This window comes from Lepisma saccharinum, chromosome 4, assembly GCF_977018435.1.
Source record: "Lepisma saccharinum chromosome 4, izLepSacc3.1, whole genome shotgun sequence".
NCBI lineage: Eukaryota > Metazoa > Arthropoda > Insecta > Zygentoma > Lepismatidae > Lepisma > Lepisma saccharinum.
Genome location: NC_139232.1, coordinates 6,273,134 through 6,299,548, shown reverse-complemented (window position 1 = coordinate 6,299,548; position 26,415 = coordinate 6,273,134). Strand labels below are relative to the sequence as shown.

At 40.2% G+C, this 26,415-nt stretch overlaps 1 protein-coding gene across 1 annotated transcript in view; it reads left to right on the top strand.

Annotated features, from left to right (window-relative positions):
- Samuel (SAM-motif ubiquitously expressed punctatedly localized protein) overlaps positions 1-26,415 on the top strand; it is a 683,747-nt gene that overhangs the window by 89,490 nt on the left and 567,842 nt on the right. The window contains exon 3 of the mRNA XM_083120258.1: positions 12,510-12,624. Within this exon, the coding sequence (XP_082976384.1) occupies positions 12,510-12,624 (115 nt within the window). The remainder of the gene's footprint in view (positions 1-12,509; positions 12,625-26,415) is intronic.

The window sequence follows — 26,415 nt, the reverse complement described above, 5'->3', positions numbered from 1 at the left end:
AAGGCTTTTGACACGCCTGGAGTTGGAGTGGCATCTAGAATCCATACATGTTGTCCTGGTGAGTACTGTATTTGCCTAGAAGTGCGCTCTGTGTACTTTTTCTGCTGTTCGTAACGCTTGTGTAAGTTGTCATGTGCGGTCTTACGTATGGATGTCAGGAGTTCTAGTCTTTGTGCGTTTGTCTGGGAGACATTGTCGGGGTTCGAAGGAAGGACTGCGTCCGCTAAAATCCTTGGGTTGTATCCAAACAAAGTAAAATACGGGCTCTGGAGGGATCCAGAATGGATTGTAATGTTGTGGCTGAACGTCGCACTAGCTAAATAGTCACACCACGAAGCCTTCTTTTCTAACACAAAAACTCTCATAACTTTCTTTAAGTAACTAAATGAACTTTCAACTAATCCATTCGTGAAATGGGCACAAGTATCTACAAATTTTAGTTGTACGCCTGTAATATTAGCTAACTCTCGTAAGAGTAAACTTGAATTGGGTATTCAACGATCTAAATAGATCGTTTCCGGGATGCCATGGACTAAAAAGACTTTCTCAACTAAAGCTGTTGCTATGTTTTGTGCATCATGATTAGCCAAAGGAGCTGTAATGACGTATCTTGTACAACTATCAACTACTGATAGAAAATATTTGTATTTGTGCGTTTTTGAAGAGACTAAACGACCACATACGTCAATATGAATTCGTTGGAAAGGAATTTGGGCTGGTTGAAATGTTTGCAGCGTATGCGGTTTAGAACCTTGTGGTTTCTTTGAGATCTGACAAGGGATGCAATGTCGAACCTTATTGTACACAAATTTCTTCATATTAGGGAAAAAGTAACGCATAAGCATTAAATTATATGACTTTTGAGCACCTTGGTGACTTCCATTCATTTTGTGTGCATGAATAAGGTCGAAAACTTGATTTCTTAATGCATGGGGAATACAAAGTCTATCCCTATAGCCAGTTTTGATTTTATTAGTCCTGTATAAGACTCCATTTTTGAGTACATAAGAATACGAAAGTTTCTCTAGCTTTGGATTACTAGGTTTGTCTTTGTTTTCTAATACGTCAATAATGTCTCTGAAATAGGGGTCTTTACGTTGTTCTGAACTAATATCAAAATCTGCTGCTTGTGCATGAAATACTTGATGAAAGAATAAGTCATCATCATCATCATCATCATCTTTCTTGTCATGATTAGTCTTGTCAAGCGGTAAACTTGTACGGGAGAGTGCATCCGCAAGTTCATTTTTACTAGCGCTGACATGCCTTATTTCGAAATCAAAATTCTGAAAATAAAGGGCTCTTCTTCCTAAAATAGAACTATTTTGTTTAGTTGAACGAAGATAGGATAAGGCTTTGTTGTCTGTGAGAACCACAAAATGTTGATTCATAAGAATAAATTTGAAAGTTTTCAAAACATAATATGCACCTGCAATTTCGAGTGAAAATGTGTCAGCTCTTTTCTCTGTGTCTGTTAAGGCTCGTGAACAATAGGCACATTAATGTAAATTTCCTTCTTCATCAGGCTGTAACAACGCTCCTCCAATGCCAATTCCGCTCGCATCAATGTATACATATGAGGGGCGCTTAGGGTCATAAGGGCGGAGGATAGGGGCGGAAGTGATCATTTCTTTCAGTGTTTCGAAGCTTTTCTGGTGTTCATTAGTCCATTGAAACTTAACATTCTTTTTAAGAAGCTTGAATAAACATTCTGTTGGTCCTGCAAAACCTTGCACAAATCGTCGAATGAAATTTACAAGTCCTAGAAAACTACGAAGCTTGCGTTTGGCGGTAGGGGTGGGATATTCCAAAATAGCTTTAAGAATATGCTCTGAAATCTTAACTCCCTTTTGAGACACCAAGTTACCGAGGACTTTTACTTCGGTAAAAGCTAGCCTACACTTAGAGGGTGATAATTTAAGGGATGCTTGTCTTAACTTTTGAAACACTCTGTCCAGAATGTTGATCATGTGTGGGAGATTTGAACTGTAAATAATAATGTCATCAGTGTAAACAGAAAGTTCTGAACTGTCTATTCCGCTAAGGGCAAGTTCGCTTACTCGGTTCATTACACCAGGGAATGTTTTCAATCCCTGGCATAACCTAGCATATCTAAAACTGCCAAGATTGTTAATAGAAAAGGCGGTAATGTCCTTAGAACGCTCTGTTAATGGAATCTGAAAGAATGCACTCGACATGTCTAAAATTGAGTAATATTTCTTACCAGCCATCTCTGTCATGATGGTTTTTATGTCTGGGGATTGTAAGGAAATCGGAGCTATTACTTCATTAAGCGCTCTCAAATCAGAAATAAAACGGTAAGTCCCATTGGGTTTCTTGACTAATAGAACTGGGTGTCGATAGGGACTCCCTTCACAACGCTCTATAACACCTTGGTCTAATAATTTCTGAAGTTCCTGTTTCATGGGTTCTCTGTAATGAAAAGGAATAGGGTAGGTCTTGGCATACACTGGGGTGTCATCAGTCAGCTTGATATCATATTCCAAAACATTAGTTTTAGTTAATTTATCCCCTGGCCAGAGAAAAATATCTGCATACGTGTATGCGAGCTTTAGGATTTTTTCTCTTTCTTCTCGGGGAATATCAGGGTTAACTGTGAGGAGGGAGGGGTCAAATTTCTGTTGACTTTCACTTATTTGATGTTTTAATGTGCTATTTTCATTACAAGAGTATGAAAATGCGACATCTTCGTTTTTATTCTCCCAAACGGAAGTAACGGCACTTAAAATTTGACAGGTCGATATTTCACCTAATACTGTGTCACTTTCCAAAGTGATTGTGGTTTCCGTAGGGTTGTGTATGTGAATGACAGGTGACTGAGGGTTTACTGTAGCATTGGGAAGAACTACTGGATGCTGGGTCATAAGGGAAGCAGATGGGGTAAAAAGTACTGGCTTAGGGGTGTTAGGTGTCGTAGTGGTGAGTTTCAAATTGATATAAGTTTTTGATCGTGGACTTAACTGAATTGTGTTTGAAAGGGTAGCTTCTCCCTCATACACATTTACATTTTCAATTTGGGTGAATATGTCATGTGACAGCTGGTGAGTCTTGTACTTTGATCTCAAAATACTATAATTTGGAGTACGTCCTAAATGATAAAGAGTTATTGTGTTGGTTTTTAACGACATTTCGCACCTCTGCGTTCGCAAAAAGTCATTTCCTAAAAGGGAAGGGACATTTGTTGAATCTACAATTCTAAACGGGTGCAAATATTTACGCTTTCCAATTATGATAGGAAGAACTACAATTTCAGACACACTCAGTTTCGATCCGGACACACCTTGGATTGTGGATTTTACCTTGTATGTTTTTCTTTCAGTAGGAAGGAGGTGGGAGGGATAAATTGATATTTGGGAACCCACGTCAATAAGTAAATCTACTTGTTTCCCTTGTATGCTACTATTGATAAAATATAGGCCATTTCTCTCAATGATAGGAACTTTGTCTAATCTACTATTATCCTCGATTTCGTTCCTGCAAGTCGAAGATGATGTTAGTTTAAACCACCGTCTCGTTGTGGCTTGTAAAAGCAGTTATCGCTCTCGTGATTATAACGACCACAGAACTTACAGGCTGATGTATTTGCTTCGTCGCGATTACCCTGATCTCGACGTTGAAACCTCTTGTTACCTCTGAACTGGCCTCGAGAGTTCGACCTAAAATTTCCTCTGTGATTAGCTCTATTATTATTATTCCTGTAAGAAGAGGAGTTATTATTCCCCTTGTTGAAAACTCTGTTCCCTTTGTCATGTGCGTGTTGATTAGCCGTTTTCGCAAATTCCAGTACATTTGAGCAAAGATTAAAAAGAGAAGCTGTGTTCATTTGCTCTTGCGAAAAGAGGGATATTTTCGACATTTGTGACGAAAGTTTATTTATTTCATCACTAGAGGTAGCATTTTGAGCGGGTTCCACTGTGGCTACGGCTGGTGGCGCCGCGCAGCGAGCACTATCAGTACTCGGTACAGCAAACATGCCAGATTGTGACGCTGAGAAACTGGCTGCTTGATACATGGTCTGGGAAGGAATTACAGGAGTGGGTTGTGATTGTAGACTTTGGACTTGATGAGCCGAAGGTGGGAGAAAAGGAGATGGACACTGGTTGTATGACGCAAACTGCTGACTCTGGTTGTGAGGATTACTTGGGAGGGGGGAGTAGACCTGTGCATGCGAACAGCTGTGAAGTGGCGTCGGGGTGAATGTCTGAGGCAAGCTTGCCTGAGCGATTGCCTGATCAATTTCCAATTTCTCCTCCATCATACGGGAATTAATCAATGACTGCTGGCGTTCGAAATTTTGTAGGTGGGCAATTAATTCTTCTGTTTTGACAAAGTGTTTATTAGTTAAACAGCCAATGTATTTGGCTCGCAGTCCAGTGATTATATAAGAGAGAGTTTGTTCTTCAGTGACGTTCGGGAAGTATTGCTGGACTAATGCCTTCTTAGCAATAACGTAGGTGTGAATGGGTTCGGTTATCATTTGCTTCCTTTGGAGTATTATCTGTACGGGATCTGCTGATAGGTACGAGCCTTTAAATAAAGTGCTTAGCTCGTTTTTGATATGGGTGTATGTCAAGTCTACAAAATTGGGTCGTTTCTGTATGTCATGAAAATAAGTTAAAGCGGTGTCAGCTTCCGACCATCCTGCGGCGTGTGCTACATTTTGAAACTTGAGGAAAAATGAGTTAATGTATTTTGGGTCATTTCCGCTAAATGGTGCCGGGTATAATGCAGTGGGGATTGGGGTGGCCATGTTAGTGGTGGGAGTTTCTACAGTTACGTTATCAGAGCTATTAGTAGTGTTAGAGGGAGTTGAAACGGGAGCTGGGGTACTTGCTAAAGGCTGAGGTTGGTTTCTGTTGGGTGTTTGCAGTCCAAGGACAAATTGAGGGTAATTTCTATTAGCAGACCTTAACCGTGTTAGTGGAGGGGAGGGAATTGGGGAGAAAGGGCGTGAATTTATTGGATTTGCCGTGATTGCAGTAGCTAACTCTGTGATTTGGTCGAGGGAGGAATCTAGGTGTTCGTGCAATGCTATCTGTGACGTATTCATAAACGAAGGCTCGTCGTGCTGACCAAAGAACAAATGAAAGTATGGTTATGCAGTTTTTTATGTCATTAATAGATCGCTTGTCAAATAAGTATAAGCAAGTGTTTTCATTCCTGTGTGAATGATGCTTGAATACATGTTATGCAGAAGAACTAGATTTTGTTGAAAGGGAGGGGGACTCGGCATAAAAGAAAAAGAGGGGTTTTTTTCCATAGGGTAATACACAAAATTGTCACTGGGTCTGACGCATCTTAAGCGTATTGCGGGAGTATGAGTTGGAATTACTAAAAATTTACTTTAAAAAAAAATGCTCCCAAAGTGGGAGGGAGGGGGGGAGACTAATTTAATTGAAAGCAATTCGTACAGAAGGGTACTTAATTGCAAAAAGGGCCTGAAACACCTCCACCATGTTGTAATCCCGTTTTACCTGGGATCTGAGGTCACAGGGAAGTTTCATTTAAACATTTAGGTAGAGCTTAATAATATCTGTTGGCTGAACCTGCTCCGATTAGGAGAGTAGAGATATGGAAAGTTGGTGTAAAGGTTATTCACGCTTGTTCATACCTGGTAGGTGTGTGTGATGTCTTGTCCTGATGCTTCTCGCAGACCGAATAGTGACAGGTGCCAAGGTTCTATCCTTCGACCCTCAGCTCACCAAACCGAGCAATCCCATGCGACTTGTAGCATGCTAGGCAGCGGTAACTCCGTGTTCCATCGTCGTAGTTCAGCAGTGTAATGTGTTGTAAAGCAATCAGACTAATTATCCATGTAACGTCGATGAGTGTCAGAATCCAAAAGAGAGCGAGCTCCGGGTAGGAGCTTGCTTTTATAATCTCAGGCGTCGAAAGGTTGTTAAACCTTTCGAACACGATGGATCTTGTTTAGATCCACGCGTTTGCCTTTCAGTTCCTTGTTTAACGGAAGTTACAAGTTAGCGCATTCTTGGGATCACTCGCTGGTCGGACAAGTTCAGGAAATAAACAAGTGTGAATATTAACATGACGATGTTTTCTCGGTTTAATAATCTCCATATCTCTACAATATATATATATATAATCAAGCATTCCTTGTAAACATTGGGAGTGTAACGTTGTTGCATTTCGTGTTGGATGTCTAAATACTGCAGGTAAAAGTGACAATAGTGCTTCTCAGAAATACAGATGCTGAGTAGAAAGCAGATACGCGTCCAATGGTATTCCTCAGGATATGTCAAAGATACCGAACTGGCGTTCGAATCAGGACTTGAACCAAAGCAAAGATGTATCCACGGTGATTGGGGAGATATTTGGAGGAGTGGGAGTATTCATTAGAAGTATTCACGATCTAGTTAACGCCTTCGTCACTTGTTTATGTTTCTTCGCTCTTCTGCCACTTTTGGCTAGTCGCGAAGATGAGGATGAGTGCTGATATGGTGATGTTGGAAGGGACACTCGCAAATAACGCCCATGCCCAGGTCGGGATTCGAACCCGGGATCCATGTGCTAACTACTCCGCCACGGAGGCAACCTTCGGCATTCTTTCTTTCAATATAAAATTATCCTTCTAATATTGATTCAGCGTGACTTAAATTAAAACAACAGAAAATCGCAGTTTGTGACTTACGTTCCTTTTCCCGAACACCCTAGAATTCATCTATCTTCACCTTTTGGCAGGATCTGCGAGTCCAGGGTGAAGGGTGAGAATGCTGCAGACGGTTTCCATCTTCATCCACTTGTCTTTTCGACGCAGACAAACCACCGTCTGCTTATACAAAAAACCTCCTCTCGTTTGTTTTATGAACAGGGTCTCCCCCTACCTGTTCCTTTCTTAACACCCTGTTTTTCATCCGTGGAAGGGAAGGTAAAAAAAAAGTGAAAGTCCTAGACTGTGAAACCTAGTGAATGGAACTGATGAAAGGGGATCCTCATAAACATGTTTCACTTTGTCCTGCTAATAAGCTTATTGTTCGTTGTTAATTTTTGTAACTTGTTTTCCTCGCCAAGGACGCACCGGGTGACCGCTTGGGCGCCCGTTGGATGCTAATCCTATGCCCCTCACGTCCTCATGCGTGTGGCCGTGTTTGGTTATGGCCAGCGTTCATGTGTAAATGTATATGTTTACTTCGGCTTTTTTGCTTACACTGAAGGCAGGCTGGTTCCTACCATCTCTATTAAGCAGATAAGATGAAAGAAAATACATTTTCTTCGAAAATACGATGTAGGTTTGTAGATTCAAAATAAAGAAAAACAGCAGAGTCTCGCAATTCACAATGTAACGCCCGAAAAAATAATGTAGCCTATAGTGTACTGTACACTAGAGTAATTAATGGAACCACTTTCGCTCGCTCGAGTCTCCCACTCTCGAGCGTATGCAATCAACGTGGAAATCAACCGGAGGGGGGGGGGATGTCGGGGATTTTCCCTACAAAAAAATATCTCGGCAAATGAAAATAATGTTTTATCCCTGCCAGGGATGTTTTCATCCTCCTCAAAGAGAGTAGAGTATGTGCCTCCACCGGGTATCGATTTCGGAACCCCTTCATCACAAGGCGACGACGCTACCACTGCGCCATCGGGAGGCCCTCCTCCTCAAAGAAAACGGAATTGAAAACATATAGTATACTATGTCTATATTATAGTATGTGGCCGAGGTAGCTCACTCGTGCCGGACCCTGTGGCTGAGTGGTTAGCTCATCGCGCTGCAACGCTAGGGGTCCCGGGTTCGAATCCCACTCGGGCTTGGATGTTTGTGTTCGTCCGAATAATGAGAAACAATGTGAATAAAATGGAAATTGACATGTGTGAAAGTGTACGAATGTGTGAATGACGGGGATACTGGCGAATAGGAGTATTCCTTTTATCAAAAAGAAAAAGTCGTTAGGGCGTCTGACTACCATGCGAGAGACCCGGGTTCAATCCCCGGCGGGGGAGAACCTGGATTTTTTCCACCTGTTCAAGCGGCTCCGGCGCCCACCCAGCGTCGTATAAAGTGGGTACCTTGAGGAAACTCTTGGGGATAAAGGCGGCCAGTGGCGTGGTGCTGATCACACCGCCCTACCTTCGGCCATGATCGAGAAAGTTTGGGGTCCTAAACCCACACCCCCTATACGCCTTCATGGCGTGGTGCATAGAAAAGGGAAGCACTTTACCTTTTTTATAGTATACTATCATCATTCGTGTCCATTAATGATCCAGTCAGGAAAGATTTCCCTGCCGAAAAGTATTAAAGATTAATTTAAGAAGTAATTGATTAAAGAAGGAGGCCAAAATCATGTTTACACTTTTTCTAAATTACGTTTAAATGTTACCATAAGATTTAATGACCTGGGTTAGAATCAAGGTACTTAGAACTGCAAGGCAATAGATTAGTTTAATGACTGCTAACATATATACGAGGGGCGATCAGGTTGCTCTGACCCTAACATAGAAAGAGCGGCAATAGGGTTTCAATTTTTTTATTATTTTCAACATACTCCCCTGCAACTCCAATGCACTTTTCCCATCGGTGCTCCAACGCCTGGATACCTTGCAAAAAAAAAATCTTCCGACTGGTCCTCCAACCATGAGTCCACAGCCCTTATCACCTCAGAAATTTCTTGCCCACGAATGTCATTCTTCAAATGTTTGAACAAATGGAAATCACTGTGGGCCAAATCTGGGGAATAGGGTGAGTGGGGCAACAATTCGAACGATGCATATGCGATAGCGGCCCTCTCAATGCGTGAGGTGGACAGGTGCATTGTCCTGGTAAAGGAGCACACCACGGGTCAACATACTACGCCTCTTTTTATTGATGGAATCACGTAATTTTTTGATTAGGTCACTGTAGTATGTGCCAGTGATGGTTTGGCCTCTTTGTAGATACTCCACAAGAAGGACACCCTTGCACTCCCAGAAAAATTGAGGCCATCACCTTCTTGGCTGACGTTTGCACCTTGACCTTCTTCGTTGGTGGAGAATGTGGGTGTTTCCACTCCATGCTTTGTGATTTTGTTTCTGGGTCGAAGTGATGGACCCATGTTTCATCCATAGTTACAAATCGAGCAAGGAAATCGTCTATATCAGCACGAAACTTGTCGAGAAGTTCTTGACTGATGAGCACTCGGGTGCGTTCTGATCTGGGGTGAGGTTTCGAGGGACCCATCTTGCAGCAATTTTTTTCATTTGCAATTTCTGGGTAATTATGTTTTTGACAGTGCCATATGACAGGCCACACATCTCATCAACAAGACGGATAGTGACTCGACGATCCTTCAGCACGATATCGTGGACTTTGTTAATGTTTTCGGTCGTCACGACAGTTTTTGGTGCTCCATCTGCATGTTCATCCTCACACGACTCTCTCCCACAATTAAACTCACGACACCATCTCTTCACTATACTGTATGAAGGAGCAGTGTCCCCTAGTGTATCCACCAAGTCCTCATGAATTTTGGATACCGTCCACTTCTTCTTCACAAAATATTTGATCACCGCTCTCACCTCAGTTTTCTCCATTCTGGCACATTGACACAACTTTACTCAGTGTAAAAAGAAAACTGTACGCTACTCAGACTTGCAATTCAGAATGAAAGCATATAAAGGATCACTGAACAATAACAAAATAAAAAATCAATCATAACGTCATTCCTTCTATGTTAGGGTCGGAGCAACCTGATCGCCCCTCGTATATTTGCATACCCCCAAAAAACCTACCTTCAGAAATGAAATCACAAATGCTCCCCTCAGTAGGTATACCCCTCAAACGAAAAAGCTTAATTCGCACAGTGTATGCAACAGAATATTTTTTTTGATGTGACAATAATCGCAGACACATTAGAATATCCGCCTTGCTAGTTTCAGCTCTCAATCATTTCATTTTCATACATCACCGTGTATTGGTAAGATACAGTAAACTACATTTTGACATGCAGATGGCACTGCGTCTTTCACTTCACGATTTATATTTGAGAGTTCGCTACCGCATATTTGGGACAGCGTACTAACCGGTGTGCAAGCACAGCGCAGAACGATTTTGACAAAATCCTGTTTTCCTGGTGGCTGCTTCGGAGAGGAGGGATTGCAATTTCGTCGCTTTTTGGCCCCAGCGGTGGGTCTAATTCAGGCTCGTAGCCAGGCTGGGCCCCCCTGGCATCATCGTCAGCCTCCCCTGGCATCGTCGTCAGCACCCCTTGCATTGCCCTTAGCACCCGGTCATTAGGTAAAACTATTGTATAATTTGTTTGTAGTGAAAAGTGAAAATGTAGACAGCGGATATGATATGGTCATAACTTGATGAAAGGACAAATTCACAGAACGAAGATCAGCTATCGCATTCCTTCATCTTGTTCCTGTACATGTATTATTGAACGTATCACGAAGTAACTTTGCAGTTTTGTACAGAAACTCAACAAGTTTTGTGACACATTACAAGTTATGGGAGTTTTCTGTTCGCCGTGGCGCCGTTGAGCATATTCGTGACTTTCCGGAACTCTATGCTTTTTGTGCAATCCGGCCTCCCCGATGGCACAGTGGTAGCGTAGTCGTCTTGTAATCAAGGTGTCCTGGGTTCGATACCCGGTGGAGGCACATGGCACAGTGGTTCGGATCCCACTTTAAACTGTAGGTCCAGTCCCGATTAACCTTACTGTGCATAAAGTGGACTTAAAACACCAAAGCAATCAATCTTTTTGTGCAATCTCAAAATTTAGAGTTTACGGCCGCTTCTTCAGCGAACAACCATTACAAAATACGGGTATCTCGACATGTTAGAAAATTGGCTCATGTCACAGTTGAAGACAGACAGTGAGAACTTTATCCACCAGTTGAATGGTGCTCCGCCGCAGTTCCATCACGATGTCTACAAAATCTTAACCACCCGAGTGTCAAACTGATGGGTCGGTCGTTGTGTAAATGATGATCAACAACTGCTGTCATTGCCTCACGGTGACTTTTTTGCGTGGGGGGTTATGTGAAGTATTTAGTGTTTGTGACTCCATTACCGAGTGATCTAGAAGAACTTGATTATAAAGTTTATGTCTGCAGAATCACGAAGAGGGGGCATATCGAACACTTGTAATGTGTCACAAAACTTGTTGAGTTTCTCTACAAAACTGTAAAGTTACTTCACAATATGTTCAATAATACACGTACAGTAACATCGTGAAACTGCTTCAATCATTTGTAGACACCCTGTGTTTAGTAGGTTGTATAGAGTTTAGAAAGCTCTTGCATAGCAGGGCCGTAGCCAGGCTGAGCTCCCCCTTGACATTAGGTAAAACTATTTTGTATAATTTGTTTGCAGTGAAGAGTGAAAATGTACACAACAGATATTATTTTGCTCACAACTTGGTGAAGGATAAATTCACAGCACATAAACTTAATCTTGTTTATGAGCTGAGGTCGAAGTAGCGGCAAGTATTTAGAAGATTCTCTAGACTATAGAATGTTCTTTCACAGAGGAGCTTCTTTATCCGTACCTTTGCTGCCCCTGTTGCGGTCTCCCGTTTAGACAAAAATCTGTGACTTTGACGTCATCATCCACATTCCTTCCATATCTGCATCAAAGGTCAACAGTTCCTAAGTTTTGGGGACGAAGGGAAGTTTTATTCCTTCAGCTGGGGTGCAATGTACGGTAGGCACTATGATTGAATATTGTGCATTTTTTGTATGATATAAATATCTGTATCATCAAAAGTAGTGTGTAGTATGTAATAAGGGATGATGTGAATATCAATTAACACTTCAAGAGACGTTTTAGACGATACCTGTAGAAAAATGTACTATTTGTGTGATATTTCTAAATTTTATATTAACTTAATGACCCCCCCCCCACACACACACACCCACACACAAATAATTTACCTTCATTTAACACTGTTAAACTTTTGAAAAATGGACTTGGTTTGCAAAGCCCCCCTGATAACCCGTGAGCCCCCCCCCCCTGGAGATCAATTTGAGCTACGGGCCTGGTCTAATTGGCTGTTTGACCGCGAGTTCCTTCGTAGGTAAACGCGGCAACAGAGGGTCACTGCCAGAAAGGCCGGTCCCGCGCCGGGAGTTAGCACGATTTCACTTATAGTATAAACAGTGCGTTTACTAAATTTTAGGACTGGCGTTATAAAAATTATAAAAAGTAGCCTATTTGTGTGAAAGAAATGGCACTTATTATTTAGCCTTCGACAAAAATCCCTTCTAACTGTAGACACTGGTTTGCACGGTCATACAACTTCTAGATACCTCTGCAGAAGTCGTTCTTTGCATTTGATTTTCATGTACTCATTAGGCTTTCTATAAAAATAATATATAAACTTAAGAAAGAAAACACAAGGTGATAAATTACAAATCCGAGGAAAGCTTCAGTTCATTGCATTCATTCGCAGTCGATATAAAGTATAGTATTTGGTAAATGGTTATGGAATTTCTTTTAACATCTGTTTCGTACAGTATTTCTCATATGTGAATTCTTGTTTCCATTCTGACAGTTGCAACGAAGCTGAGAAGAGGAGAGAGAACAGATTGACAACCATTATAGACCAATTACTCATCAACAAGTCTCGAACCAACGACCCTCAGACGCCCGTGGAGAGCGACGAAGGTAAGTGTCTTATGCACTTCAATTTATGTAGTCTTCATATTATTTCATACGCCAATATGTGATGTGGCATTATTTGTTGTTTGTACAGAATCGAAACACCTTCATACGTTTTAATTCCCTTCCAGAGACTATACAAGCAGGAACAGAGGAAAGAAATCGTGCATTTTTATATCATATCGCATGGCCTCCCCGATGGCGTAGTGGTAACGACGTCGCGTTGTAATCAAGGGATCCCGGTGGAGGCACAGTGGTTCGGATCCACCTTTAAACTGTAGTTCCAGTCCCCATTTTTCTATCTGTGCATAAGTGGACTTAAAACAACAATTCAAACAAACAATTGTATCATAACAAAACTGTAATCTAAACAATTTGGTTTAGAAAAGACCTTGATTTCAAATAATTCATACGTTGCATTATTGAGAGGAAAGTTACCTTTTACTTATTTGTTGTTCATAAATTTGCTATTGTTGCAATTGGTTGTACTTACTTATCCGGCAACTAGTTCTGGATGAACCTTGGTCTTCCCAATTACATCTCTCCACTCTTCTCTATCCTTTGCAGCATTTCTCCGATTTCTAACTCCTAGGGTTATCAGATCGCTCTCAACTTCATCTAGCCAGCGGTTTCGTGGTCTTCCTATTTTTCTCCTCCCTTCTACCTTGTCACGGTGAATAGCTCTTGGTATCCTTCCTTTCTGTTCCTGCATTCCTCGACATGTCCAATCCATCTTAATCGATTCGGTTTTACAAATCTCATTATATCTTCCATTTTTAATGTATTGTCTGTTTCCGTGCTGGCAGCAAGAAACCAAAGAAACCATGTACAATATCAAAACTGACAACTTTATCTGTGAAAGTGTTAAAAGTTACTAATTAGTGTAATCTGAAGGAATACAAGAATTTGTGAACGATATAACGGGAAAAGTTAAATTGTGAAGGATAAGAAAAAACACAAATTATTTATTTCTATTTCGTTAGTGTACGTCGCTTTTCTGTCACTTTTGGCTAATCACGACAACGAGTTTGAGCGGCGATTAGATAAAATTGATGAAGGGTCATTCACAAAGAACATCAGCGTGTGACGTGCCCGACATCTTAGAAAACATCAAAGTATAACGATAAAATCTTGCTAATTATCAGGTAAATCAATTAATCATCGTAATAAGCAATAATATGCATTGGATTGTGGCTGTTCACCGGGACTTGGACGGCAGAGTGCGAAGGACTAGCCTGTTTCCCGAGAGAAGAGGCCGAGCCTCGGGTAAAGAAATATAAAAATACAACTTTATTACCAATGGTCAGATTCAACTGAAATTAAAGACAGCCCAGCAGCAGATTATCATCGACGAAATCCCCAAAGCAGAATTTGATAGGAGATAAATTAAGCCCGATATTAAAGGTTAAACAGCTAGACTGGATAACAATAGTTACAGACTCCCTGGCACTGTCTTCGGAACGAACGTGCTGGTTACAATAGGCCCAGTCTTAGGGTAACCTCTACTCGAGGTGCTGCTCGAGAAAGGTCAAAGAACTCCAAATATACGGGCGAAGATAGCAGGACAAGAGCCTACGACTTGAGGACAATTTAGCAACGCTTGGACAGAGAGGGTACCGTAACGAACCTTTTGAATAGCAATTAAATAGACGCGCAGAGAACGGGAAAAGTTAAATTGTGAAGGATAAGAAAAAACACAAATTATTTATTTCTATTTCGTTAGTGTACGTCGCTTTTCTGTCACTTTTGGCTAATCACGACAACGAGTTTGAGCGGCGATTAGATAAAATTGATGAAGGGTCATTCACAAAGAACATCAGCGTGTGACGTGCCCGACATCTTAGAAAACATCAAAGCATGATTGTGAAACATTCCAAAACTTATATTGCTGCTTTAGAAAATATTTTAATTAATACAATATATTTAATATAATACTGTACATCTGGTTTTCCGTGCGATCTAGCAAAGGACAACTGAAGTGGTAAACAGATCAAATACATAAGATAAGCACAATCTAAATTCTTTTGATTACAAATTGCATTACAATTGTAGCTGAAATAAATGGATTATACACCTTAGGGCAACTTGTGACAGTAAATAAGTGTTTAATAATTATAGCTCGCTATGTATATTATTTATGTCATCATATTTGCATTATATGATAACATATGTACACAGCTGTTGACCCTAACCACAAGAAAATAAGGAAAAAATAAACTCCTTTCGTCTGCTGTAAGAATATCATATTACTCAATCTTAAATAAGATGTTTCAGCATTATATATAAGTTCGTCAACAGCTCTGTAGCAATTAGGCAAAAAAAGGATATCCTTATTATATTCTTACCGTATAACATTGGTGTAATTTAGATCGCCTACCTATAATTTGGAGGCACTCACGTTCCTCGGGTTTTCCTTGGGGAGTTTTCGTGGATCTCTTGGATGGATAACTGGATCCTAATGGATGGTGGTTACTTAAGCGTCTCCCCTCCCGAGTCACAAAAAGACCTGCGTGTCCAGTCTCTGGCCCTTATATTAGGCCCCAATTATTATTTTATCAATTGATTCAGCAACGCGTTTGAAATTCCATCGTCGGGATGAGAGAGCGACCGGGACCCATCATGCGTTTTAATCATACGTTGCGAGCATGTAATTTTCCTTCCACATATGTAGTTACGGTGTTGGATTTCCTCTGCGCTCGACGTTGAACATATGAGCTTGACTTCCTTGGGCCAACTGGCTCATGGCATACAAATGGCCTTTGTGCGTTGAGCGTGTAAAGCGTATATTCTTGCGAATATTAGTGCGAGCTTGTGGTCACGTTTAAGTTTTGTAATAATTTGAAGTTCTTGTTTTTTTCTTCTTCTTGGTTGAAAATTAAAGTTCATTTCTTGGATGAATTGCTTCTTAGTCGAGAATGAATATTGTTCTATTACCAGGGGTCGTTTCGTGTCAGCTAGGTTCATTTCGCATGCTTTAATCGATATTTGAGTGGTATGTCTCGACGCACTGGCGTATGCAGGATTTCTTTTAGGAAGGGGGGGGGGCTGAACTTCTAAAATTGGATGGAGCATAGGTGATTTCAGTGACGCAGGAACATTTTCCATTTGGGTGGTGTAAAATTCATCCTCCATTCACATATATATGCATCTACACAAACAAACACACACACACACATATACGGTATATATACATAATGTGTGGTTATGAAAAACTAAATAAGCTGACCAAGGCAGTAATTTATTTTATTAAAAACATAAAGTAAACGTAACGTTTCAACCTTCTAGCAAGGTCTTCTTCAGACTCTGCACCAAGTATAAATGTAACAAGGTACAAAACAGGACGATATATATACACAAAAATTACTCCCCTCCAGACTATTAGAAAGTTGTACTGGAACTTTCTAGCAGGTGGCTTTCCCTTGTCAACTGTACTTTCACCTAAAAGGCTAAACATATTTACTTCCATATAGAATGTAAAGAATGTCAGAGTGTGTACATAGGAGAAACGAAAAAGAGGCTGAAAGACAGGTTGAAACAACATAGGGATGATGTACGACTTAAGAGAGAGAGAAATGCGATATTTAAACGCACGAGAGAAACAGGACATGACATAGAGTGGGATGAGGCTAAGCAGATAGAAAGGGAGAAGAGAATGCTAGTGAGAAAATGGAAGGAGGCCAAGGAAATTAGAGCAGAAAGGTGAAGAAGACACAATGAACTGGAATGAGGGGCTGAAGTTAAACAAAGAATGGAAGAAGGTGTTAGAAAGAGTGGAAAGGACAAGAGAGAAAGAGGAGAGGAGAAGGAAGAAAAATGAAGGAAAAAGAGCTTGAGATAAAAAGTCCAACCACACTCTATATTGAAGTAAATATGTTTAGCCTTTTAGGCGAAAGTACAGTTGACAAGGGAAAGCCACCTGCTAGAAAGTTCCAGAACAACTTTCTAATAGTCTGGAGGGAGTAATGTTTGTGTTTGCCCTGTTTTTGTATCTTGTTACATTTGTACTTGATACAGAGTCTAAAGAAGACCTTGCTAGAAGGTTGAAACGTTACGTTTAGTTTATGTTTTTAATAAAATAAATTATTGCCTTGGTCAGCATATTTAGTTTTTTATAATCATGGAAACAAGGCTTAATGGTGTTATAATGTGTGGGTATGGAAGATTCCATTTTAAAAGAGCACAAATGAATTTCCTGTTTTTAATGGAAAATTTACTTAAATATTTTATTTTTATTTTTTAGAATTTTTGGTTATTTTAAAAAACAGATAATTCCGAAACATGTAAAGCTCTAGACCTCGTTTTGCGCTCATTTCGAATGTGATGGAACGGAAAACTAGATGTTCGTCATTTGAAAGTAGAATGCATCTATTCATTTGAATGCAGGGTGCGATTTGTTCGATACCCGATGAAGGTACATAGTGGTTCAGATCCCACTTTAAACTGTAGGTCCAGTTCCAAATAGCCTTACTGTGCATAAAGTGGACGTGAAACACCAACTCAATCAATCAATCAATCAAAAGGCAGGGTGCGATTTGAAGGGGGGATAGGAGAAATTACTCCCTCTATTTTGAACCATCAAACCACTGGTTATGAATGACATATCTCAATCAGGGATAATTATTTCCAGCTCATACTTGTAAACTATATCGTACTTGTAGTGTTCCAGTTCAGTTCAGTTACCGCACTATAGCTACGGTCAAAAATTTTGTTACGCAATTTATGGCGACTTTGTACAGTGGCACCAATTTATATCGACCCTTGGGGCCCGAGATCGTTCAATAATTTGTGTAATTTCTTTGGGAACTTATAATTCAAGTGTTCGAGCCCATCCAATGTTTTTGAAAAGTTGGCGCACTGGCTCTTTTTTATATGCTGGGTATTCGGTATTTTTATCAAGTTTCTGGTGTTTCACAAATACTTTTCTATCTCCTATCTATCCAATATTAAAACTTGGCTGTGTTTAGACGTATGTTGGGTCTCTTGGTCGTTTAATCCTATTCGAGCGCTTGTTGAGATCTATAGCATTTTGTTGGGTCAAAAAATAAGTCGAGATGGTCCTCGATCGACTCGTGAGAGGTCAAGTTTGAAGGATTAGTAAAACCATACACAAGGTAGTTATTTATCATGGAATTTGCTACTGTATATCTGAACTATAACTGAAATACTTCAGTTCTTAGAGCAAGCAATTGACATGGCTCCTCTTGAAACATTGAAAACGATTGATTCATCGTGTAGGAGGGCAGTAGTTGAGGAGTTAGAGGAAAACCACTTTTTCAATCTTTGGTGCACAATATGAATACCGGTTTGAAGACTTAAGTTTCTTTTCGCATGTAGTCCTATTAAATGCACACACATGGCATTATATGATTAAGAACGTGTGTTTTATGAAGACATGCCAGGTGAACTTTAATGTAAGCGAAATCGTATGTGCGTTACTACTTAAAGATATTCACATCTAAAGAAAATTCAAAACACATTCCACCTCACTCAAAGATTATGTGAATTCAATCGAAATTGTACCAATATCTACAGCTGAATGTGAATGCGGGTTCTGTTCTACACGTTTACTGATCAGAGTGAGATTAAATATTTGCTTGGATCATAGAATACGTCGCTGTAAATCAATTTCGGTAATAAGCCGTTGTTGATGTTTTTCTTTCATGAAATATGTGCTTCAATTACGATTTTAAACATTTGTTTTAAAAATTATTCGAAAACAAAAATGGTTGTCTGCGGTCATTTTAATGGTTTTCCCCCCAACTTCAGTATTGCCTTCATTTGAATGTTTTATTTTCTATAAATTTCGGGAGGGGCTGCACGTGTCGCTCGGTCTCGGCTGTTTCTTTGAACAGACCGTGCATCGTGTCGCCTCGATCTGTAGTTCGCGCATACGCAGTGAATGTTTCGCTTTAGACTGAAGGAGACCTTGTCGCTTGTCACTTGCTGCTTGCCGCTTCGGTCTGAAAGCTCCCTAAAACGTATCTAGAAATTGAACACTAAGGGAGCTTTCAGACCGAAGCGACAAGCGACATGGCGATTGCACACCGAAACGGCAAGAGACGAGCGACACGAGTCCCTTCATTCAATGCGCATACGCGAACAGACCAAGCGACAGGATGCACGGTATTGAGGAAACGGCCCAGTCCGAGCGACACGTGCAGACTTGTGTCTTCGGTTCGGAAGGCTTAATTTCCAAGCGACATGTATTGTTTGGCGCCTGTGGCATGTCGCTTCAGTCTGAAAGCTCCCTAAGTAATAATCACATCCGTAACATTTATATTTCAATTTACTTCGCCGGAAGTACCTGACTTGCCCCTTTTAATTTCAGTTCCGTGGATCACAGAGTAACGTTATGGTTAGCGCGCTTTTCTTTGGCTCAAAAGATCTAGAATTCGTTTCACTGCTTCACCTAGATATCGGTGCTCACCCTTACTTCAGGAAACATTTACGAACAATGATTTATATCGTATTTGGATGCAGAGGTTAAAACATTGTGTGACTCCTTACTAATATACCAACTGGCTTTGGGTTTGTTATAAAAACTTCGAATGCGTGTTGATTTCCAACAACAACATATGACGTGCGAAATTTACATGTCCCTATATGCCTTGGTTTCACGCCATCTCCTCGCACCGATTCTACTTACCGCATTTGCTCTTGGAGCTGGCCTATAGGTCTCTTTTGTTTTAAATGTTCAAGAACCAATTACTGAGTACATTATATGCAGCATGGAACGTATTGATTATTAGTAATAAAAGAAGTAAATGCGTCCTTTTGTCTTAGTTTTATTTATTTATTGAGAAAATTCCATATACAGCACAGCTGGCCAGATTACACTGAAAATGTCAAAAATGAAAAATCAATATATGTATATACAGGGTGATTGGAAATTCGACCTATTCCTGGAAAGGGGTAATACTAGAGCACATTTGCAACAAATTTGACCCTATGCACCGGGGGTCGGAAATCAATGAGTTTCGAGTTATTGCAGTTTGTAGATTTTCGTAACATATTCCGACTTGCGACCAAAAAACTACTAATTGTGAAAAAACTACTACACCCTGGGCACTTAATCGACATGTTGCTAACAGCTGACGAATGAGTGACTACTGGCAGAAAAATTCATGCCGAAAATTCCCCAAACCCACAGAAAGAAACAGTCATTGGAGCACACGTCAGGAAGAAGTTGGGAAATTATCGTTTAAATCGAAGAGGATTACTAAAAAAAAATGGTCACACACTTAGCGTAAAAATTTCGGAAAAAACTTCCTCGTTTCCCCAACCCGTGTGCCAGTTGACAACATTTGTATCGTTTTGGAGAGCTTATGAAACGAGGAAGTTTTTTCTGTAGTTTTTTCTGTATACATATATACATATATGAATATGAATATGAATATGTATGTATATATATATATATATATATATATATATAAATACAAAATAACACAAAAATGAATAAGTAATCAACAAAGATGAAGTAAAAGATGGCACTATTTGATATTAATTCTTCTGATGGAAGAACGAAAGGCATACTCCGTGGAAAATATATCAGTTCTTGATGGGAAGTCATTATGTTGCGTGGGAAGTGTCTAGAGGAGAGACATCTGAGGAGGAATTATGATAACGATTTAATATTATATATATTTATCATCTTTACCATTTTCCTGCTTTTCAATCCAATACTTGGAAACAACGATCTTTGTTCTGAACCGTTCTTTTTCATAGAAACCAAACGAGTTTCCTTGCTTCACTCAACCTGGCAGCAACTACCGTATTCTTATGGCACGATTCGATCCAATTTTTTTTACCCTTTTTTCCAGAAGTAGTTTTGGGTTCATATTCTGAGCTGACGTAGAAAGGCAGGCCCTGGCATGTCGTGAACACTCTAATTACGTTGCATCGAGTTAGAAGGCGCAGTCGAGTGTGAAATGCTACGGGAGAAAAGGGGCGGGGCTTGCTTTAAGGCCGTCGGGAAACAAGTTATTCTAAACACAAGAAGCTGAATGGATGCCAGGAGGAACCTCCGTAAATTTTCACTGTGCCAATTATGTGTTACAATTAAAATACCCTGGCGGAGGTCTCAAATCACGGAGGGGATGGGGGGAGTTGAAGTGGATGAGGAGCATCCATCACTTTGGGATGAGATAATTTTTGACGTGCACTATCTTCAGTCGTGTTTTGCATTGTGGTGTCCGCCTTTTTTTCGGTTTTTATTTTCCTCCACGTTTGCGATGTATCAAAAATAATGCATAATGGAGAACAGCGATGATTGTGGCACGATGCATAATACTGGTAATTCATATAATGCAAGTGGATGGTTCCGACTTCTCTGGCGGAGTGGTTAGCATACTGTGCGACGGCGTCAGGGGTCTCAGGCAGGGTTTTTAAAGGTCCAAGAATTTTAAATAAATTAAATTCCGGTCCTGGATTGAAAATCAGTAAGCGTAAATGGGTTCTTGACCGTAAAGAATCTTTTTATCTGTATAGTATTTCAATTCGGTCCAGGAACCTTTTTACCAGATCCATTTAAATACGGTCCAGGAACATTTTTTCGGATCAATTTAAATTCGGTCCAGGAACTTTTTTTTTTTTCAGTGAAACAATACCCAACTTGGACCGAATTTAAATTGTGCTAAAAAAGGTTGCGGTCCCGCAGCGGAACCCAATAGAACCTATTCGAATTTATGGGTTCCTGGACCTTAAACAACCCTGGTCTCAGGTTCGAATTCCGTACAGAGCTTGGATGTTCATTGTGAGTGTTCCTTCATCAATTTAATCATATCATCACGCATCTTCATCTTCGTGATTAGCTACAAGTGGCAGCATAGCGAAGTAAAATTAACCCAATCAATATCAACTGGGTGTTGTTTCTTTCAATGGTTACAGGTTATAGGTTACAGGTGTAATAGTAGTAATAACGCGTGCCGCAACAGCCCAATGACTGCCGGCCTCACCCCCACATGATCTTACTCACCCACTCACCCGAGGTGAACCGTGAGAGATCATCCAACCGGTCACGGTGTGACGTGTGGTCACCACGACGATCCCTAGTCGTTGTTGTAGGTGTGCATGACCGGGTTACGCTACTAGTTCGTAGATCCCCAATTTCCTGACGATGGTGGGTGCCCATTCCATTAGTCCCCATACATCTCAGGAGAAAAGTTGTTACGCTTCCTCAAGGAGACTCGAACCTGCGTGCGTCCCGTAGTACCGAGAGCCCAAACCATGACGCCTCAGACTGCACGGCCAGTGCCTCGTTATTCTTTAGTGCATTTAATTGCTCAGTTTCTAAAATATATCTATAGTGCACACATATAATCAATATTTATTTTTATGCATGTTAAAATATTCAAATTCAAATGGATAAATAGTTTTGTGTCCATTTTCTTTTAGACTGACTTAAATTTTAACAGTAGAAGATTGCAAATTTTACGGCAATTTCTAGCAATGTACCTACAAGCTCCCAAAAATACAAAACTTTTGTGTTCAATTACTTTTTAATCTAAACAAGGGAGTCACATCTTCCAATGCATAAAAATTAATCACGTCTAACAAAGGACATTTTGATAATTTCTGTCGCAGATAAACAAAGACCAACATTTCAAAATATCTTTATCGATTAAAATGTAATGTTGTTCATAGCCCATGGATCCTAGGTACCATGAGATAATTATGAGCAGGGTTCTGGTTCTGAGAAATTCCGGTTTCGATCTTGGTTATTTTCGCGCTTTGCTTTATCTCGATCTCTCTCTCGAATAATCGATTTCTCCTTTCGAGATGGTCTCCATAACTGGAATCATCATTATCGCTACAATGTATGTCTGTAATATTTTGTATAGTGAAGGCAATTCATTAAATTTTTCCGAATAATACATATTTGTTGAAAGCCTAAGGCAATTCCAAAATATTAAATTTAGTGTAATGTCTTTCTCTTCATTCTTTATTCCACGTCGCTTTTCTATCTCTTAATTAGTCGCATCGACATAGATGATTTGATAACATTTGTGATGGGACAAATACAATGATGCATTCATACCTTACCCAGGATTCGAACCTAGGTCTGTGTCCTCTTAGCGTTTTGCGATCACCACTCCGCCATGTAATGTTGTGGAATATAACTACTTTTGAATGCCAGAAAAAGCCGATCTGTACGATCTGCCGACTGTATGCAAAGTTTCGCCGTCTGTGTATGCAACCAACATAGCATAACGAAATCTCAGTCTTACCCCAATACAATTGATACGCAGAATATGCAGGAATTTTGTGTATTTTTGGTTGTGTCTGGATGTTGGTGGGGGACTTGCTCTTGATTTAGAGTTCTCAAGTTGCACATTTCAAGCATAAAACCAAAGATTGAGATGACTTTTCGTCACAAGATATTTTATTTTTTTCCGACGGAAGCTGCTTCCCTGCTCTCGTTGACTCCAGATATTATGAGAGATTTTTAAAAAATTACAGCAAAGGTTTAAACGCCTTAAGAAAAATAACTTTCATTCTGTCAGGTTCTCAGCGATATCCGAAATCCTCTGCTTCGGCTTTTCTTCTTCTTTGTGAAGTTTCAGTTCTTTCTGGTATCTTGTGTCAAAAACACATGAAATAGGTTTATGTGTTGAAAGCAAACTTTGGTTTTTCCAGAATTCTTTACTGCTTTTAGTTGAAAATGTTGATTTTCTTAAAATTTCTGGAGGAGGGTCTGTAGCCCCATTGTTTCTCCTTCCATACGCCAGTGGTTAAAATCGTAGTTTTCCATTAGAAAGGAGAACATACATGCACCCTTCTCTGTTCATCAATATCCTCGTTATGTTAATTGAAATATTTAACGGAACATAAACAGGAGCCAAGCTGTGTATCTCGGCTATTTTGTCTCGAAGACCATGCACACAACTGATGTTAAAATACATTATACAGGGTGTTCATAAAGTCCCGGTACCATTACAAAAAAAAACATAGCTCGGAAACTACATGCAATAGAACAATACTGTTGATTGCAAAATGAGCTACAACTCTCCACGTTTATATGCCATACACCTCAATGTGCGGCCCTCTAGTTGCTCTCAGAACATCAATTCGGTAATCCACTTCTGCCCATACACGCCGCAGCATATCAGCAGTAACAGTTAGGATACTCCGTTATTCATCTTCGAAGAGTAGCAACATCTGCAACAGGAGTGGGGTAAGCACAATCTTTGAGATACCCTGAGAAGAAGAAATCCAAGGGTGTGATATCAGGAGAGCGCGGTAGCCAGGGAATAGGTCCATCACGGCCTATCCACCTGCCAGGATAATGCCTATTCAGAAGATCTCGAACATCCTTGCAGCAATGAGGGGGTGACCTATCTTGTTGAAAAATTATGGTTGGCATATAAACATGGAGAGTTGTAGCTTATTTGGCAATCAACAGCATTGTTCTATTGCATGTAGTTATTGAGCTATGTTTTTTGTAATGGTACCGGGACTTTATGAGCACCCTGTATAATATCATCATACATATGTGTGTGTGTGTGTGTTTGCATGTGTGAGTGCGTGCGTGAAGTAGTGCGTTTTGGTTATACATATTATTACAGTTAATTATACGTGTAGTTGACCAGTTAGGCATGAGATCTGCCCCAGAGGTAAGCCATTAGGAGCGACATGCATGAACTCAATTCGTAGCCAACATCTTGATTTTTTTTAAAACGCCCAGATATGATGGCGGATTGGTACAAACACACATGCAGATGAAGCCCACGGGCGGTTTCCTTTATTAATATACGCTACCCACTTATGACATGGCATCGCATCTCCTTAGGGGCTGTGCTCACAAGAGGACGTGAGCTGGTTCAAGTCGCCACCATCTTGAAAGAAAACCGCGCCACATATCTTATGGGACCAGTCTCTGAAAAACTCAACCGTTGATGATTTCAAAAAGAGAGAGAACTCAGAAGTAATATAGACTTGCCAGATCGCATCCTTCATCTGATGAATGGGATGCTTGACGTCCCTCTTAGCCTCTCCGATAGCGTGATGGAGGCTGTTCATCAAAACGTCCTGAGTTCGATCCCACTCTAAACTGTAGGTCCACTCCTAAGTCGCCTTCTCCCTTGCTCAACAACCGCATATGGAATACTATGGGCCCTCTCACGTGGTGGAGTGGTTAGCACATCACGCTACGACGCCAGGGGTCCCGGGTTCGAATCATGGCCTGGGCATGGATGTTTGTGAGTGTTCTTTATCAATTTCATCATGTCATCGCTCATCCCAATCTTCGCAAATTAGCCAAAAGTGCCACAAGAAGCGAAGTAAAATAAAGCAAATCAATCAATCAATACTATGGAATACCCCCCTCTCCCCCCTGCACGTGTCGGAAACTGAGAACTAGAATATGAGCAGATTGCGGCCGGACAATTGGGTCCTGCTCTGGCCCTCAGAATCGGGAGAGGAACGAAAGTCTTCGTGTGTTTCACGAAATCCTACATAATTGTGAACTTTTATAAATTTTACCTTTTAGTACAATATGGAAATGTACTACACCTAATCTGTTCTGGTTTCCAGAATAGACAATTAACGGAAACCAAATCATTAAATTTTTGTTATTATCAACAAGCAATGTTAACATGCAATGTACTTTTTAAAGTACAGGGTTTCACATATTGTATCTACCAATTTGAGTTGGCAACCCTACCAGAATGCACTTGCACATATGTGGCATACCTACGTACATGCATGGAGAGTTGGGAGTCGGTCAATTACTATACCATGGAGCGTTGGCCGGTGCAGACTCTGATTCCGAGTGTGGAAGCAAGTATCGGGCAGCGGTCACTGCTGCAGAACAATGAAGATCGTCATGCACCTGTTGCAGAGACACGCAGCATTCTGAGGTGGGTTAGCCACGGGTAATGTTGTGAACCGTCAGTTGCTGTGAAATACGCACTATTCCACAGGACATGTTGAGACGCGCGTCATGAAAGCCTTCCCTCATCGCCTCGAGCAGTGAATCCAAGCAGAAGGAGAATATTTAGAAGACGTTATTTTCAAGGTGCTCTGATATCGGTATTGTCCATATTATACACTCTATTAAATGCCAATGTGTATATTTTTATTACGTAACCATATAAAGTTACTACAAGGACTCAACGTTTTTCTGTTGTCATTTGAATTTGGTAGATACAATATGCGCCACCCTGTATGTGCAATATATTCACACATAACTAAATTCACAAATCAAAATAAAAGAATAGAAACAAATATATGCATAACTCATTGTTACTAATTTTTCACTTACTAACTTCTAATTAATTACATAATACTAATTACAATTAAACTCTATTAACCAACTCTAATTGATTATATTAATATAATATATTATATTAACAAAAATTAATTACCGTTCTGGCTCCCATAATAGGTTAACATAAATTCAAACATGTATAATCTCATCAACAATATTGTACTATCATGTTTTTTGTTTATTTTTGTATTATATATTGTATTTTTCAAATAATAAACAGAAAAGAGGAAAAGGCGGGAGAACTGTTTCATTTCGTGCGTTAGGCATATTTCAGTTTCGCACTTATGTCTAGCCATTCACCAGGCCATGACGACAATAACGAGCAATTCCACATTGTAATTCCTTCCTGTAAGGAGGAATATTTGAGTTTGTAGATTTCGAGTACTTATTAAGAATAAACAAATTTGAAATTGCGTAATCTACGGTAATATCCCTCCTGCAGAAAGAAATAATGTGGAATTGCTCGTTATTGTCGTCATGGCTTAGCGAATGGCTAAATCCTAAGTGCGAAACGGAAATATGCATACATTAC